A 17,296-nucleotide genomic window follows, 5' to 3' on the forward strand; every position below is an offset into this window, starting at 1 on the left:
CTGAAATCGTATTTAGGGGAAGTGATTACATAGTTGAAAGTGGTTATATGTCATTATTATAAGAAATATAATCTCAACAAATTTTAACGTTTGTGTAATGATGGTACATATAAGATTTATGTTTTATAAGGGGGTAAATTGTTAGAGATTTCACTGAGTACAGAGGTCTTGCAGGTAAAATGGTTTAATGTCTGTTTCCTTGTAGCCAAAATGAAAAAATGGACACTGTACAAGTAACAGCACATTACTGAGTGTGGAGGCTACAGTGTTCTGCACACATTCAGAACAGGCCAACACTATGCCACTAGGACTCATTTAGTTCCAAGACAGGGTAAAACTAGGATTAACCATGGCAAATGATATCATATTACATTCATGTTATTTATATAATGTATATATCAAGGGTATGGGAATTGTACAGCCCTCCAAAAAATTTTTTAACTGCAACTCCAAAGCACCATCCATTCTGGAGCACTATTCTATTAGTATAGCAGAAATATTACTCTTCACTAAAAATTGAAAAGTATAATTTATTGTCTTAGGTTCTTACCAATGTGATGTCCCTAGAGGCTGCTGCAGCACTCATATGTAAGCTTGGCTGTCGAACAGAACTACAGCGCGCCCGCGACATACACGGGCGCGCCATACACGGCCTTGAGCATACACACTCAAGCCGCAGGGCGCATGCGGGGTGGAAGGGGCGGCGCGTCCCATTCAATTGAATGGGCGCGTGCGCCCGTTGTGCCCCGCGCGCTCCCGCGCCGCCGCACACGAGCCCCATTGTTTCAAATGGGGCTCGAGCATAGGCGGAATTCGCCTTACGCGGCGAGATCCGGAACGGATCCCCCGCGTAAGGCGAGGACGGACTGTACTGCAATCTAGAGCGCGAGCAAATGTACCAACAGAGTGTGTTAGCACTGCTTCACTTCTACATAGCAAAACCATCTTAACCCATTATTTGTAACAAATAATGTTCATTCCACTGTATGTATCTGCAGTAGAAATTCATCACAACTTGTAGTTTTCCATGGTTATAGTACATATTATTAATTTTTTATATTGTATAAAAGTAGTTTTCCTACAAGAAAGTGGGATTTATCCACTAAATAAATGTTGTGCATTTGTCTTAAGTCTGATAGGTTAAGTTCACATTGCCAGGTTATACATTAATCTGTGAACAATCTGAGATAAAAGTCTGGGAATTTTTGTTGTTCCAGAATTGATACTAATATAACAAGTGGTCATGTATTGAATGATAAGATAATTAAAAAGGAAGTGCTACAAATCCAAATGTCATTCTAAAATGTATTGCCTTCATGGAATGGTAAATATTTTCAAAGTTCATTGCCATTAAAATTAACAATACAGATTTTAATTAAGAATTTCTTTGAGCCACTGTAATCATGTAAGTTTATAAACAACACAGCCCATCTTGTTTTGTTTTCCGCTCTTCGGGTATGTGATAGAAGTATTTTTATTTTATTGTTTTTAATGCATTTTAGTATTTTTGTTTTAATATATGACTGTTTAATTGTATATATTATACTTTCATTTAACTTATGTAGTGTTTTTAAACCTGTATATAGTTAGCTTCCTTGCATCCCATTATTGGGTGAAAGGCAAGATATAAATGAATAAAATAATAATAGCTGTCTTTTATCTAACTTCTGTACACCATATTGCTACAAGCACTAATAAAACACAAACTTGACCACGATCACAGAGTTACTGCGTCTTACAATGCGATGAGAGGTCTTTAATGAGTTACTACTTGAGAAACCTTTTGTACTAAACAACAGTCTTCACTCTTGTTAACAAACGCATGGATTTCTTCATTAAACCACAGCTTGGAGGTAACTATTCAAATTATCTCCAATTCCTAGAAATAGAGATAAAATCTAGATTCATGCCTCTCTTCAAAAACCACACAGGAACAAAAGCTTTGTAATGCAGTAGGACTTATTCTTGCCTTCCTACACCATACAGGTACATTTTGCTGCTGGAGGTATAGCTCTGTTTGTCCAGACACTTAGGAACTGATTTTCAAATAAGGAAGTTGATAGTATAACTAGGCATTCACTCATTCAAAATTAAATTTATCTTCCTTTAAAAGAAAATCTCAGACTGAAACATGTTATTAATCAACAATAAAATTCAAGGCATGTTTATTCAGAAGCAAGTCTAATCAAATGCAATGGAGCTGATTACTTATTAAGTATTCTTTGTAAATGAGAAATCTGTAACCAGAAAGTAAAAAATTATAATACAAGACACTTTGTAACATTACATTTCCTGCATCTAAAATTATCTGGAAAATGTTATTTAATCTTGATAGAGTCAAATGCTATCAAAATAAAATATAATATATATTGGCCTCTTCAAGAAGAAGAAATGGAAAAACTAGAAATTTTCTTACTGCACAAATAATGGCACTGTTTAGGTAATGGAACCTATAATATAATCTTCATTTTACATGGCAAAAAATGGATGACCCCATAATGTTTACAATAACCTTCCCCCTGCCTGTTTCAGACAGTAATATTAATATTTAATTAGGAGTATTAAGACTTAAAGTAATTTACTTTACTTCATTTGCTTATTTACTTCATTTGCTTATTTCAGATATTAATACTGTTAAGTGTACCCCTTACAAAAAGGTAACTGGCAATCATTCCAAAATTTCATCCAAAGAGAAGGGACTAAAAGCAACATTTATTCAACAATTCAAAGCAAGCATAGTCAAGGTCTTTAATATCATTAAGACCATTAATATTTTACCTTATTTAGTTCTTCTATTCTGCGTATCAAATATGGGTTACTTGAAGAGTTTTCAAAGTAGACATAATCTGAAAAACAAGGCATCCTTGAAGTATAAACCTTTGTAAGTTTTGAGCTTTTAAAACATATGTGCATCCCTTACACACAACCCCCTCAACATTTGTACTTCTGAAGTGTTGTATGCTCAGTTGCCAACTCCATTATTTATTATAGCCGCTCCACCCGTATTCACAGTACTTTCGCATCATCCAACTCCTTTAGCTTCTCACTGGCTCAAGCGGTAATGAGACTTCAAATACCTTTCTATCCATCTTCTCTCCATGAAAGGGCTAATGCTCCAATTATTCAAATTGTCATACAACTGTTTAATCATTCACAATCTTTTTCTAATTTTATTGCCTGCAATGACCAGCAAAGTATCCATGGGAGCAGTGAACCTTCCTTGAGTGAAGCCAAAGTAAGATACCAGCTACTGGACCAGAGAATAGCTTGTTTTCCACTGGTTCTCCTGGCTGTTGGTGAGGACTGACTTGAATTGGGCACCAGGCCTTCCTGCTTGCCTATCAGTCTGTTATCTTTGTTTTTCTCTCTTTGCTTCCATGTTTTCCTTCTCAATCCCCAAGTCGTTGTGTCACTTTTATATATATTTTTATTTATTAAAATATTTTGACTTCTATATCAGAAGATCTCAGGGAGGTTTACGAATAAAATTAAGACAAACAGGCTAAATAGTTTAAAGCAAAAATAATGTAAATAAATTAAAAATATCTTAAACATAATTAAAAAGTTAAAACAGATTTCATAGACTGAAACAATTTAAAACCACGTGTGTTAGCTTTGGAGAGAAATCAATAAGGTCCAGAGTCTTTGATGAACATCTAAGCTTTGATGAACAGCTAAGCTTTCTGGAGATTCCCAGTTCACAACATGAACTACTTGGTTAGGCTATCTCTGTGCACTAAAAATTATAGCTGGCACACTAGTGGAAGCTGACATCAAGCACTCCAAGTCAGAGTCCACATGGACCTTCAGTTTCCAAGGATGGATCTAGGAGGGGTCACCTGGACGCCACCCCATGCCGCCCACCTGATAAGATAGCAGGTGGCATCACGCTGCATCTTTGATGCAGTGCTTACATGTGCAGCGCCAAAGAAGCAGCAAAAAGGTTTTGCAGCTCCCTTTTGCGCTGCGGAAAGGCCAGATCGGGGCAGTGGCTTTTGGTTGCTGTGGCCACAATCCATGGCAAAGACAGACCCTACGTCTTTGAAAACAAAACACTGTATGTGGCAGCTGGCTGAAACTCTGGGGCGTTGTTCACAATATGTCTGATTACCATTTCACGAACTGCCTGACTTGTAGTCTTGAATTCTGCATGAATTCTACCATGAAATGTGACTCAAGGGGACTAGGGTGTCCCACCTGTTTGGATGAGGTTTATAAAAAAGAAACATGTGTTCCTGTTTTTAGTTATATGACAGCCGATTGGACTGGGTAGCCCTTCTGGTTTCTTCCAGCTCTATGATTCTATACATTACCGCACTACCTTCTTATAGTGCTGTTATTCCACTTTTACTGCTCTGGTTGCCTCCTGTTGCATTCTGAGGCTTGTAGTTCAGTGAGACTCTCAATTTCAAAACCAAGATATTTTCCCTTATTGTTTAGCCCCTAAATGTACCATAAGCAGTATCTAATAAAATAAAATAACTTAGAAACTAACTCAACTGTACTGGTTTCACTTTGCATGAAAAGAGATTCAAGTTATGAGACAGCACAGTTCATTGCCAACTTTACTTCATGATAAGAAGCCAAGTTTATCTGGCACAAAGAAACTTCACCCAGTTGAAGTTTCAGTTGGGTTCCAGATTTAACATTAGGAAGTTTTCCCTTCCTAATTTTTAAACATCAGAAATCTGTCATCACCTAAGAACAAAGGAAGAAATAAGGAGAGCAATAAAGAAGGCAGAGAAGGAATGATAAGTTATTTTCTCTTCCATATTAGAAACATATTATACATAAATAGATTTTTAAATTTTGAGACATCCAGTTTGGTGAAAGCACTTTGTTTCCAATAAAAACAAATGATCTACACTGAATGTAACACAAATCTTAACATTTATCTCAATTGAAAAGCTTCATAATAAATCATTAGACAAAGAATTCCTAGGCTTCATAGTTTTATTTTTCAAAACATTAATTTCTAAGAGTCAAGGGCATTTGCTTTCATGTATGTAATCCATAATAGTTTTTTGGCAAGCTGAAACCATTGTCATAGGTATATTCAATGGAATTGTTTGTAAAAGATAAATAAATTTAGATAAAATGTTCATACTGTATACATCAATTTTAATCCATCCAAGTTAAATTCAATTTTTTGAAATATTTTATGTTGCTCAACATAATTAAATAAAGGCTTATAACCATGATTTACGGTAAGTGTGATAGCTTTAGTAGGTAAGCTAGGAGTGTGACTCCCCAAATATTTTAATAATGTACTAATTGGGATATTGGTTATCTTGGATTTTTGTTGCCTCAAATATTAATTCATGTTTAGGTTTAAGATTTTAAATTTGCTCTTATTTATTCCTAATTCTAATGCTTTGTCAAAAAAAAATCATTAACGGATTTCAAAATTGTAATCTGCTTTTTTGGAAGTTTTTTAACAGGTTTTCACGGCCGGTATCCATAGTTTTTTGTGGGGTTTTCAGGCTATGTGGCCATGTTCTGGAAGAGTTTATTCCTGATGTTTCTCCAGCAGCTGTGGCTGGCATCTTCAGAGAATGCTGGCATGGAAGAGAGAAAGGTATATATACTGTTAGTAGAGAGGAAGTGATTTTTATGTTAATCTGTGTATTGTTCTGTTGAATGGGAAAGCCTCGGGTCTCTATTTAATTAATCATCCATTGTCTGCTGAGACATCTCCCTGACCCTGGGAGGGAGCAAGCTTGTTTTCTGCTGCTCCAGAGAACAGGATCTGGAGCAATGGATGCAAACTGCAGGAAAGGAGATTCCGCCTCAACATTAGGAGGAGCCTCCTGACAGTAATGGCTGTTCGACAGTGGAACACACTCCCTCGGAGTGTAGTGGAGTCTCCTTCCTTGGAGGTCTTTAAATGGAGGCTTGATGGCATCTGTCGGGGGTGCTTTGATTGAGAGTTCCTGCATGGCAGGGGTTGGACTGGATGGTCCTTGTGGTCTCTTCCAACTCTACGATTCTATGATTCTAGTTCCCTATGGCACTCTTCATAAGACATGGTGTCCAGACCTTCCACCATTTTGGTCACCCTCTTTTAGACACACTCCAGCTTGTTAATATCCCTCTTGAATTGTGCTACCCAGAACAAGACACAGTTTTCTAGGTGATGTCTGAACAAAGCAAAATAGAGTGGTACTATTACTTCCCTCAGTTTAGACACTACATTCCTATTGATGCAGCCCAGGATCATACTAGATTTTTTTAGCTGCTGCACCATGGTTGATTCATATTCAGTTTGTGATCTAAGAATCCTAGATCTCTTTCATTTGTACTGTTGTCAAGCTAGGTGTCCCCCATCCTATATCTGACTTTTCCATTTTTTCTGCCTAAATGCAGTACCATATATTTCTCCCTGTTGAATTTTTTTTATTTAGTTGTTTTGGCCCAACCCTCTAATCTGTTAAAGTCATGCAGAATTCTGATGCTGTCCCCTGGGGATTAGCTATCCCTCCTACATTGGAGTCATCTACAAATTTGATAAGCATACCCTCTAAAACATCATCCAAGTCACTGATAATAATATTGAATAGCAACAACATTATAACAGCAGCCTCCTCAGTGGCTGCTCCCATGAGAGGCTAGGTTGCCCCTCTCTTTGGCCCTATACAGACTGCCAAAACAAAGCTGCTTTGAGTCACTTTGGAGGTATGCTGTTTAAATGATGCCTGCATCCTAAGAGTCCGGAAGCTGCACCAAAGCTGCGCACCAGTCCTTAGGAGTGGATCGTGGCTTTGGCGCGGCTTCTGGACTCTTAGGATGCAGGCATCATTTAAACAGCATACCTCCAAAGTGACTTGAAGCAGTTTTATTTTGGCCTGTCTGTATGGGGCCTTTGTTTCCTTATGCCAGCAGACAGAAACTTCTCTTCAAGCAGACTTTTAATATGTAATTGCACCCAGCGATGCTTTTTACCAGGGTGTTGGCTTTTGTATGTTTTAATGGTTTTATTCTTTTAACTTAGCAAGTTTTTAATTATTTTGCATTTTTGATAAGTTATAGTCATGTGGTGTTTTAACTGTGTTTTAAAATTGTACTGCTTTATTGTTGTTTTTAAGCATCTTTTGTGAGCTGCCTTAGCTCCAATTTGGGGAAAAGGCAGAATATTAAATACTTAAATAAATAAATAATTGGATGCTTGCTTCCAGTTTCTTTGAAACCCTTTTATTTCTTTTTATTCAAAAATGCCAGCAGGGATTTCATGAACACAGGGCTGCTGGGCGTGTGATTTCCACCCCTGGTCTATGCTGTCACATGTGGCCAACAGAAAATTCCTAGGCACTTAAGTTAGAAATGGAAGTGAGCAGTTAGTTGTCCAATGGATATTGAGTCTACTGGCATCTGAAGCTGTGCTTGATCTTCTAGTGTGCAAGTGGACAAGTGTACGCTAATAAAAAACATATAGATAAAATATGGGTTGAGATGCACTGATACTTGTTTTCCCCCTCTAACCTTGGGATTCAGTTTCAGAGAATACTGACATATATTTAAGGAAGATTATCGATTACTATGGTGACCAATCTGACAATGAGTAAAACATGACATGGACAAACTTAACAAACTTTACATAGCCCTAAAGGCTATCAGAGTGGCTTACATATAAAGAGAACATTCCATCAGTATCTCATGTGGTGTATGATCCTTTGGACAATATATAAGAACGATATGTATTTGATTTAATAGGACATCAAGAGCAAGAGTTTTAATGGGAATTTTCTATATGTTTCTTAGAATCATAGAGTTGGAAGAGACTGCAAGGGCCATCCAGTCCAACCCCCTGCCATGAAGGAAATCACAATCAAAGCATCCCGGAAAGATGGCCATCCGGCCTCTCTTTAAAAACCTCTAAGGAAAGAGATTCCACTACACTCCGAGAGAGTTTGTTCCACTGTCGAACAGCCCTTACTGTCAGGAAGTTCCTCCTAATGTTGAGGTGGAATCTCTTTTCCTGTAGCTTGCATCCATTGTTCCGGGTCCTGTTCTCTGGATCAGCAGAAAACAAGCTTGCTCCCTCCTCAATATGACATCCCTTCAAGTATTTAAACAGGGCTATCATATCACCTCTTAACCTTCTCTTCTCCAGGCTAAACATCCCCAGCTCCCTAAGTCGTTCCTCACAGGGCATGGCTTCCAGATCCTTCACCATTTTGGTCATCCTCCTTTGGCCACGCTCCAGTTTCTCAATGTCCTTTTAAATTGTGGTGCCCAGAACTGGACACAGTATTCCAGGTGGGACCTGACCAGAGCAGAATAGAGTGGCACTATTACTACCCTTGATCTAGACACTATACTTCTATTGATGCAGCCTAAAATCGCATTGGCCTTGTTAGCTGCCACATCGCACTGTTGACTCATGTTCAATTTGTGGTCTACTTGGACTCCCAGATCCCTTTCACATGAAGTCTTGTTCAGCCAGGTGTCCCCCATCCTATATCTGTTTATTTCATTTTTCTGCCCTAAGTGCAGTACCTTACATTTCTCCGTATTGAATTTCATTTTGTTAGCTTTGGCCCAGTTTTCTAATCTATTAAAGTCATTTTGAATTTTGATCCTGTCCTCTGGGGTATTAGCTACTCCTCCTAATTTGGTGTCATCTGCAAATTTGAGAAGTATGCCCCCAATTCTGTCATCCAAGTCATTGATCAAGATGTTGAATAGCACTGGGCCTAGGACAGAACCCTGTGGGAACCCACTGGTCACTTCTCTCTAGGAGGAAAAAGAGCCATTGTTGAGCACCCTTTGGGTTCAGCCGGTCAACCAATTACAGATCCATTTAACAGTTACTTTGTCTAGCCCACATTTTACAAGCTTGTTTGCAAGAATGTCATGGGGAACTTTGTCAAAGGCCTTACTGAAATCAAGATATATTATATCCACAGCATTCCCTTCATCTACCAAGCTGGTAATTTTATCAAAGAAAGAGATTAGATTTGTCTGGCATGACTTGTTTCTCTGAAACCCATGTTGACTCTTTGTGATTATGGCATTGCCTTCTAGATGTTCACAGACTCTCTGTTTAATGATCTGCTCTAGAATATTTCCTGGTATTGATGTCAGACTGACTGGACGATAATTGTTGGGATCCTCTTTCCCCCCCTTTTTGAAGATGGGGACAACGTTTGCCCTCCTCCAGTCTGCTGGGACTTCTCCTGTTCTCCAGGAGTTTTCAAAGATTATTGCCAATGGCTCCAATATTACATTTGCCAGTTCTTTTAATACCCTTGGATGTAGCTCATCTGGTCCTGGAGACTTAAATTCATTTAGGTTAAACAGGTATTCCTGTACTATCTCTTTACTTATTTTGTGCTGAAATTCCCCTATTCTGTCCTCTGCTCCATTATCCTCAGGTTGAGCACCCTTTGCCTTTTCTGAGAAGACTGAGGCAAAGAAGGTGTTGAGTAATTCTGCCTTTTCTCTGTCTTCTGTTAGCATTTTGCCATCTTCTCCATGCAGTGGCCCTACCGTTTCCTTCTTCTTCCTTTTGCTGCGGACATATCCATAAAAGCCCTTTTTGTTGCTCTTAACCTCTCTAGCAAGCCTGAGTTCATTCTGTGCTTTAGCTTTTCTGACCTTATCTCTACACATGCTCGCTATTTGTTTGAATTCCTCTTTGGTGATTTCCCCATTTTTCCATTTCTTATACATGTCCCTTTTTAATCTTAGCTTAGTTGAAAGTTCTTTAGTCATCCATCCTGGGTTCTTGAGGCATCTCCCATTTTTCTTTCTCACTGGAATTGTTTTAATTTGTGCCTTCAGTATCTCCCTTTTGAGAAACTCCCATCCGTCTTGAACTCCCTTCTCCTTTGGTATTCCTGACCATGGGATCACCCCCAGTATTTCTCTAAGTTTATTAATATCAGCTCTCCTAAAGTCTAGAATGTGTGTTTGACTATGCCTGGCTTCTCCTTTCCATTGTATAACAAACTCCAGGAGTACATGATCACTCCCACCTAAGGATCCCACTATTTGCACTCCATTAACTAGGCCATCGCTGTTGGTTAGGATTTTGATCCCCCCCCCCCCCCCCGCTTTAGCATTCTTCGCTGCCCAGCTTTCACAATCACACACAGAAATGGGAAATACGATGAGAATCCTAAATTTAATATTCAATTATACATCTTGACATTTCAGGATCTTGTCTAGTTCCTTCATAATTGCCCTTCCAAGTTCTAGTCTTCTTCTGATTTCTTGACTGCAGTCTCCATTCCAATGACTGAGCCAAAATATGAAAAATCGTGAACTATTTCATAGAATCATAGAATTGGAAGAGACTACAGGGGCAACTGAGTCCAATCCCCTGCCATTCAGGAACACAGCCTCTGTTTAAAGACCTCCAAAGAAGGAGACTCCACTACACTCTTAGGGAGTGTGTTCCACTATCAAACAGCTCTTACTGTCAGGACATTCCTCGTAATGTTTAGGTGGAATCTCTTTCCCTCTAGTTTGAATACATTGTTCTGGGTCCTATTCTCTGGAGCAGCAGAAAACAAGCCTTTTCCCTCTTCAATATGACAATCCCTTCAAATATTACCATGTCTTCATAATTTATACTGAAGATGATGGAACTCATCTTTGGTCATTATTTTTGTGTTCTTCATGTTCAACTGTAAATCTGCCTTTGCACTTTCTTCCATGTCTTCAGTAATCGTCCCACGTCTGCCATTTTCTACTAGCATTCTGGCTTCATCTGCATATCTTAAATTGTTGATGCTTCTTCCTCCAATGTCCATGCCTTCTTCTTCCTAGTCTAATCCTGTTTTATGTATGACATGTCCAGTATACATGTTAAAGAGATAGGGTGATAGAATACAGGCTTCCCTGATCACCTTGCAAATTAGAAACTATTCCGTTTCTCTGTATTCTGTCCTAACAGTAGTCTCTTGTCCTGAGTACAGGTGACACACCCATTTCTTTAAGAGCGATCCATTGTTTTTCATGATCTATACAATCAAAGGCTTTACTATAATCTAAAAAGCACAGGTTGATCTTCTTTTGAAATTCTTTGGTGAGCTCCATTATCCAACATATGTTTACACTATGATCCCTAGTGCTTCTTCCTTTCATGAACACAGTTTGGACATCTGAGTCTTCATTGCAGTATTTTCAGCATCACTTTGCTTGCATGGGAAATTAATGCAATGGTGCTGTGGTTATTACTACAGTCACTGTATCTCCTTTTTTGGGGACTGGAATATCAATTAAACATTTCCAATTTGTATACTATAGTTTTTCCCCATATTTGTCGACAGATTTTAGTTGCAACTGGTGTAGATTTTGTCTCTATAGACGGAAGCAGCTCAATTTGTATGCCATCTGAGTACAACTTCTACTTCACTTTCTAAAATTTATAATGAGGAGTGACATAACAAAAATAGCCAAAGGATATAATTCAAAGTCTGACCAACTCACGTCAATAAGACTTCAGGGAAAACCTATCAATATAACCTTAATTCAACTTTACAATTGAACTAAAGAGTCAGATGAAGAAGAAAAATGAAAGATTTCATGCTGGAGTCCAAGAGAAAACTGATAACGCACAAAAACAGCACTTCTTACGATAGGTGACCGAAATGCAAAAATAGGAAACAGAACAGAACCCAAGGTTGAAGGAAAATCTCTCCTATGATTCAGAAATGAAGGAGACTGACTGACAATTTTCTGAGGCTAATGGTTTGTTCAGTGCAAACACATTATTGGAGCAACCAAAGAAGTGACTATATACATGGGTATCACCTAATGACAATATAGAAATCAATTAGACTACGGGATTGAAAACAGAAGATGGAAAAGCTCCATTTTCTGCAAAAACAAGACCAGAAGCAAATTGTGGTACAGACCATGAGCAACGAATATAAAAAATAGAGGAAACCTAGAGAACACTAAACCATCACTCTGAAATACAACCTGAAGAGCGTCTCAGTAGAATATAAAGATAATTTGAAAAAACAGATTTGCACTATTAAGATTAATTGACCAGGAGCCAAGGGAACTCTGGACCGAAACCTGGGACATTGTCAGGGAGGAATGCAACAAGACACTTTCTGTAGTGTTTGGCCTATGTACTCTCTATCTGTGCAAGAAAGGACTACACGCAAGTGACAAAGCAGCAATTGCTTCTGGTCACTATCCCAAAGACTACCTCTGTGAGGCTTAGGCTGCATCCACGTTGCAGAAATAATCCGGTTTGGGGCCACTTTAACTTCTGTGTCTCAATGCTATGGAATTCTGGGAAGTGTCACTTGTCACAGCGCCAGAGGTCTGCTTCTCAGAACTACAGCAGGGAGCCCTGGCAGTTAAAGTGATGTCAACCCAGATTATTTCTGCAATGTGGATGCAGCTACCTGTCTAAACTAGTGATTCCCAAACCTTGGTCTCTCTGTGTTTTGGCCTTCAAAGAGGTGATATGATAGCCCTGTTTAAATATTTGAAGGGATGTTATGTTGAGGAGGGAACAAGCTTGTTTTCTGCTGCTCCAGAGAACAGGACCCAGAGCAATGGATGCAAACTACAGGAAAAGAGATTCCACCTCAACATTAGGAGGATCTTCCTGAGAGTAAGGGCTGTTCGACAGTGGAATGCACTCCCTCGGAGAGTGATAGAGTCTCCTTCCTTGGAGGTCTTTCAAGCAGAGGCTGGATGGCCATCTGTCAATGGGGATGCTTTGATTGGATTTCCTGCATGGCAGAATGGGGCTGGACTGGATGGCCCTTGCGGTCTCTTCCAACTCTATGATTCAGCTCCCAGAATGCCTGGCTATTGGTGAAATGGGCTTAAGCTCCTGGGAGCTGGGAGCCCAAAACACCCAGAGGACCAAAGTTTGGGAACCATTGATCTAAATGCTGACTTACTTCACTCCTGGAGCATTTTAGTCAGGGGAATTATGCCCAAGAGGCAGTGGCTGTGGTCCCCAAACCGTGCCCTTTAACTGACGTTGGCCTTTGTCTCCCAAGAAGCCTCAGCCACGTTGGCCAACAGCCTGGGATTCTGGGAGCTGAGTCCCTGAATGGGCAGAGTTTGGGACCACTGTCCTGGAGGATGCTGACTGCTTGATATGCTGCTTTAAAACAGTGGTCCCCAAAGTGTGGCCTTGAGGAGGAGGAGGAGGAGGAGGAGGAGGCTGTGGGAGTCGGTCTCCCAGAGGCCTCAGCCACGTTGGCCAATGGGATTCTGGGAAATGAAGTCCAACAGCCTTTAAAAAGGAGGAGAGTTTGCCCAAGGAAGAGTGGGAGCCCTGGTGCTCCAGAGACAGAGCGGGCAGGGGAGCAGGGGATGCCCCTGGCTCCTCAGAAGCCCCTTCCAGGGGGAGAGGCTGTCTGCTGAGGAGGAGGCCCAGGACCCCCGCCCAGAGCCCATGCCCTGCAGCCTCCTCCTCCTCCTCCTCACAGCAGGCCCTGCAAAGCCTGAGGGGAGACAGGGAGGGACGCGCTTACCTCCGACGCGGTACATGTTGGCAGCCATGGCTGAGGAGGAGGAGGAAGGCCGTGGCCCTTGGAGAATGAGGGCCCGAGTCTGGCCCTGCCCTGCCCTCACCGTCCGCCCAGAGCCATGCCACACACAGCCGCCCTTGCGCCAGAAGAGGAGGAGGAGGCAGGCCAAGAGGGAGGAGGATGCGCGCGCACACAGACGCCGCCTTCCATCCCCTCCTTCCAGGGAGCGAGCGAGAGACACGGCGGGCAGCGCCGCCTCACAGACCGGCATCATGGCCAAGGAGGCAGCATCTCCCTCTCTCAGGGGGACGCAGCCGCCCCACAGGCCCCAGGTCCCGCCTCGTCCTCCGGGGAGCTAAGCCTGGACTAGGCCTCTTGCCTCAGGAAGGGACTGACTGCCACATCCCCCGCTTCAGGGGAAAGAGCCGCCTCAAATTCAAGCATAGACAGCCCTGGCCCACAAGGAAACCATACTTGCCCATAGAGTATCACTGGGGGATATGTGCCCAAAAGGAGTCATGATTCCCTATGGGCAAGCGTTCCCCAATGATTCCCTATGGGCACTTGTTCCCCAATGATTCCCTATGGGCAAGGGTTCCCCAATGATTCCCTATGGGCAAGGGTTCCCCAATGATTCCCTATGGGCAAGGGTTCCCCAATGATTGCCTATGGGCAAGTGTTCCCCAATGATTCCCTATAGGCAAGTGTTCCCCAATGATTGCCTATGGACAAGTGTTCCCCAATGATTCCCTATGGGCACGTGTTCCCCAATGATTCCCTATGGGCAAGTGTTCCCCAATGATTCCCTATGGACAAGTGTTCCCCAATGATTCCCTATGGGCAAGTGTTCCCCAATGATTCCCTATGGGCAAGTGTTCCCCAATGATTCCCTATGGGCAAGCGTTCCCCAATGATTTCCTATGGGCAAGTATTCCCCAATGATTCCCTATGGGCAAGCGTTCCCCAATGATTCCCTATGGGCAAGCGTTCCCCAATGATTTCCTATGGGCAAGTATTCCCCAATGATTCCCTATGGACAAGTGTTCCCCAATGATTCCCTATGGGCAAGTGTTCCCCAATGATTGCCTATGGGCAAGTGTTCCCCAATGATTCCCTATGGGCAAGTGTTCCCCAATGATTGCCTATGGGCAAGCGTTCCCCAATGATTCCCTATGGGCAAGCGTTCCCCAATGATTGCCTATGGGCAAGCGTTCCCCAATGATTGCCTATGGGCAAGCGTTCCCCAATGATTCCCTATGGGCAAGGGTTCCCCAATGATTGCCTATGGGCAAGTGTTCCCCAATGATTGCCTATGGGCAAGGGTTCCCCAATGATTCCCTATGGGCAAGGGTTCCCCAATGATTCCCTATGGGCAAGCGTTCCCCAATGATTGCCTATGGGCAAGCGTTCCCCAATGATTGCCTATGGGCAAGCGTTCCCCAATGATTCCCTATGGGCAAGCGTTCCCCAATGATTCCCTATGGGCAAGCGTTCCCCAATGATTCCCTATGGGCAAGCGTTCCCCAATGATTCCCTATGGGCAAGCGTTCCCCAATGATTCCCTATGGGCAAGCGTTCCCCAATGATTCCCTATGGGCAAGCGTTCCCCAATGATTCCCTATGGGCAAGCGTTCCCCAATGATTCCCTATGGGCAAGCGTTCCCCAATGATTCCCTATGGGCAAGCGTTCCCCAATGATTCCCTATGGGCAAGTGTTCCCCAATGATTCCCTATGGGCAAGTGTTCCCCAATGATTCCCTATGGGCAAGTGTTCCCCAATGATTCCCTATGGGCAAGGGTTCCCCAATGATTCCCTATGGGCAAGTGTTCCCCAATGATTCCCTATGGGCAAGGGTTCCCCAATGATTCCCTATGGGCAAGGGTTCCCCAATGATTCCCTATGGGCAAGGGTTCCCCAATGATTCCCTATGGGCAAGGGTTCCCCAATGATTCCCTATGGGCAAGCTTTCCCCAATGATTCCCTATGGGCAAGTGTTCCCCAATGATTCCCTTTGGGCAAGTGTTCCCCAATGATTCCCTATGGGCAAGGGTTCCCCAATGTTTCCCTATGGGCAAGTGTTCCCCAATGATTCCCTATGGGCAAGGGTTCCCCAATGTTTCCCTATGGGCAAGTGTTCCCCAATGATTCCCTTTGGGCAAGCGTTCCCCAATGTTTCCCTATGGGCAAGTGTTCCCCAATGATTCCCTTTGGGCAAGCGTTCCCCAATGATTCCCTATGGGCAAGCGTTCCCCAATGATTCCCTATGGGCAAGCGTTCCCCAATGATTCCCTATGGGCAAGTGTTCCCCAATGATTCCCTATGGGCAAGTGTTCCCCAATGATTCCCTATGGGCAAGTGTTCCCCAATGATTCCCTATGGGCAAGTGTTCCCCAATGATTCCCTATGGGCAAGTGTTCCCCAATGATTCCCTATGGGCAAGTGTTCCCCAATGATTCCCTATGGGCAAGTGTTCCCCAATGATTCCCTATGGGCAAGTGTTCCCCAATGATTCCCTATGGGCAAGGGTTCCCCAATGATTCCCTATGGGCAAGTGTTCCCCAATGATTCCCTATGGGCAAGGGTTCCCCAATGATTCCCTATGGGCAAGCTTTCCCCAATGATTCCCTATGGGCAAGTGTTCCCCAATGATTCCCTTTGGGCAAGTGTTCCCCAATGATTCCCTATGGGCAAGTATTCCCCAATGTTTCCCTATGGGCAAGTGTTCCCCAATGATTCCCTATGGGCAAGTATTCCCCAATGTTTCCCTATGGGCAAGTGTTCCCCAATGATTCCCTATGGGCAAGGGTTCCCCAATGATTCCCTATGGGCAAGCGTTCCCCAATGATTCCCTATGGGCAAGGGTTCCCCAATGATTCCCTATGGGCAAGCGTTCCCCAATGATTCCCTATGGGCAAGCGTTCCCCAATGATTCCCTATGGGCAAGCGTTCCCCAATGATTCCCTATGGGCAAGCGTTCCCCAATGATTCCCTATGGGCAAGCGTTCCCCAATGATTCCCTATGGGCAAGCGTTCCCCAATGATTCCCTATGGGCAACTGTTCCCCAATGATTCCCTATGGGCAAGTATTCCCCAATGATTCCCTATGGGCAAGTGTTCCCCAATGATTCCCTATGGGCAAGTGTTCCCCAATGATTGCCTATGGGCAAGTGTTCCCCAATGATTGCCTATGGGCAAGTGTTCCCCAATGATTGCCTATGGGCAAGTGTTCCCCAATGATTCCCTATGGGCAAGTGTTCCCCAATGATTGCCTATGGGCAAGTGTTCCCCAATGATTCCCTATGGGCAAGTGTTCCCCAATGATTGCCTATGGGCAAGTGTTCCCCAATGATTCCCTATGAGAAAGTGTTCCCCAATGATTCCCTATGGGCAAGTATTCCCCAATGATTCTCTTTTCCTGGAGCTTGCATCCATTGTTCCGGGTCCTAATCTCTGGAGCAGCAGAAAACAAGCTTGCTCCCTCCTCAATATGACACCCCTTCAAATATTTAAACAGGGCTATCATATCCCCTCTTAACCTTCTCTTCTCTAGGCTACTATATTGTGGTGCCCAGAACTGGACACAGTATTCCAGTCATATTTCAAGTAGCTAATTAATATATTATTAATTATATATTATTTGAGAAGAGAAGATATATTATTTGGATTATAGACACTTCATTGTGTATTATTGAACAGAAAAAAAATGGAAAATGCAGTGTATAGTTAATGAGAGATAGTACAAAAAACAGTAAAAAGTTGACGAAAAGTCCAAAATGCTGGAGATGAGGAAGTGCTGAATGTTGTATAGATGATGTATAATGTTAGGGTATGATTTAACTGT

General features: G+C 42.4%; 1 protein-coding gene across 2 annotated transcripts in view; it reads right to left on the reverse strand.

The window, feature by feature from the left end:
- Window positions 1–13,606, reverse strand: part of LOC149316731 (metastasis-associated protein MTA1) — a 103,716-nt gene extending 90,110 nt beyond the window's left edge. For both annotated transcript variants that reach the window (XM_089516129.1, XM_089516131.1), the window contains exons 1-2: window positions 13,458–13,606; window positions 2,779–2,846 (exon numbers count right to left, since the gene is read on the reverse strand). In XM_089516129.1, coding sequence (XP_089372255.1) covers window positions 2,779–2,846; window positions 13,458–13,485 — 96 coding nt within the window. In that variant the 5' untranslated portion in view covers window positions 13,486–13,606. The remainder of the gene's footprint in view (window positions 1–2,778; window positions 2,847–13,457) is intronic.
- Window positions 13,607–17,296: the final 3,690 nt, after the last annotated feature.

This window comes from Sceloporus occidentalis, unplaced genomic scaffold, assembly GCF_023333645.1.
Source record: "Sceloporus occidentalis isolate IW3139 unplaced genomic scaffold, rSceOcc1.0.p SCAF_3, whole genome shotgun sequence".
NCBI lineage: Eukaryota > Metazoa > Chordata > Lepidosauria > Squamata > Phrynosomatidae > Sceloporus > Sceloporus occidentalis.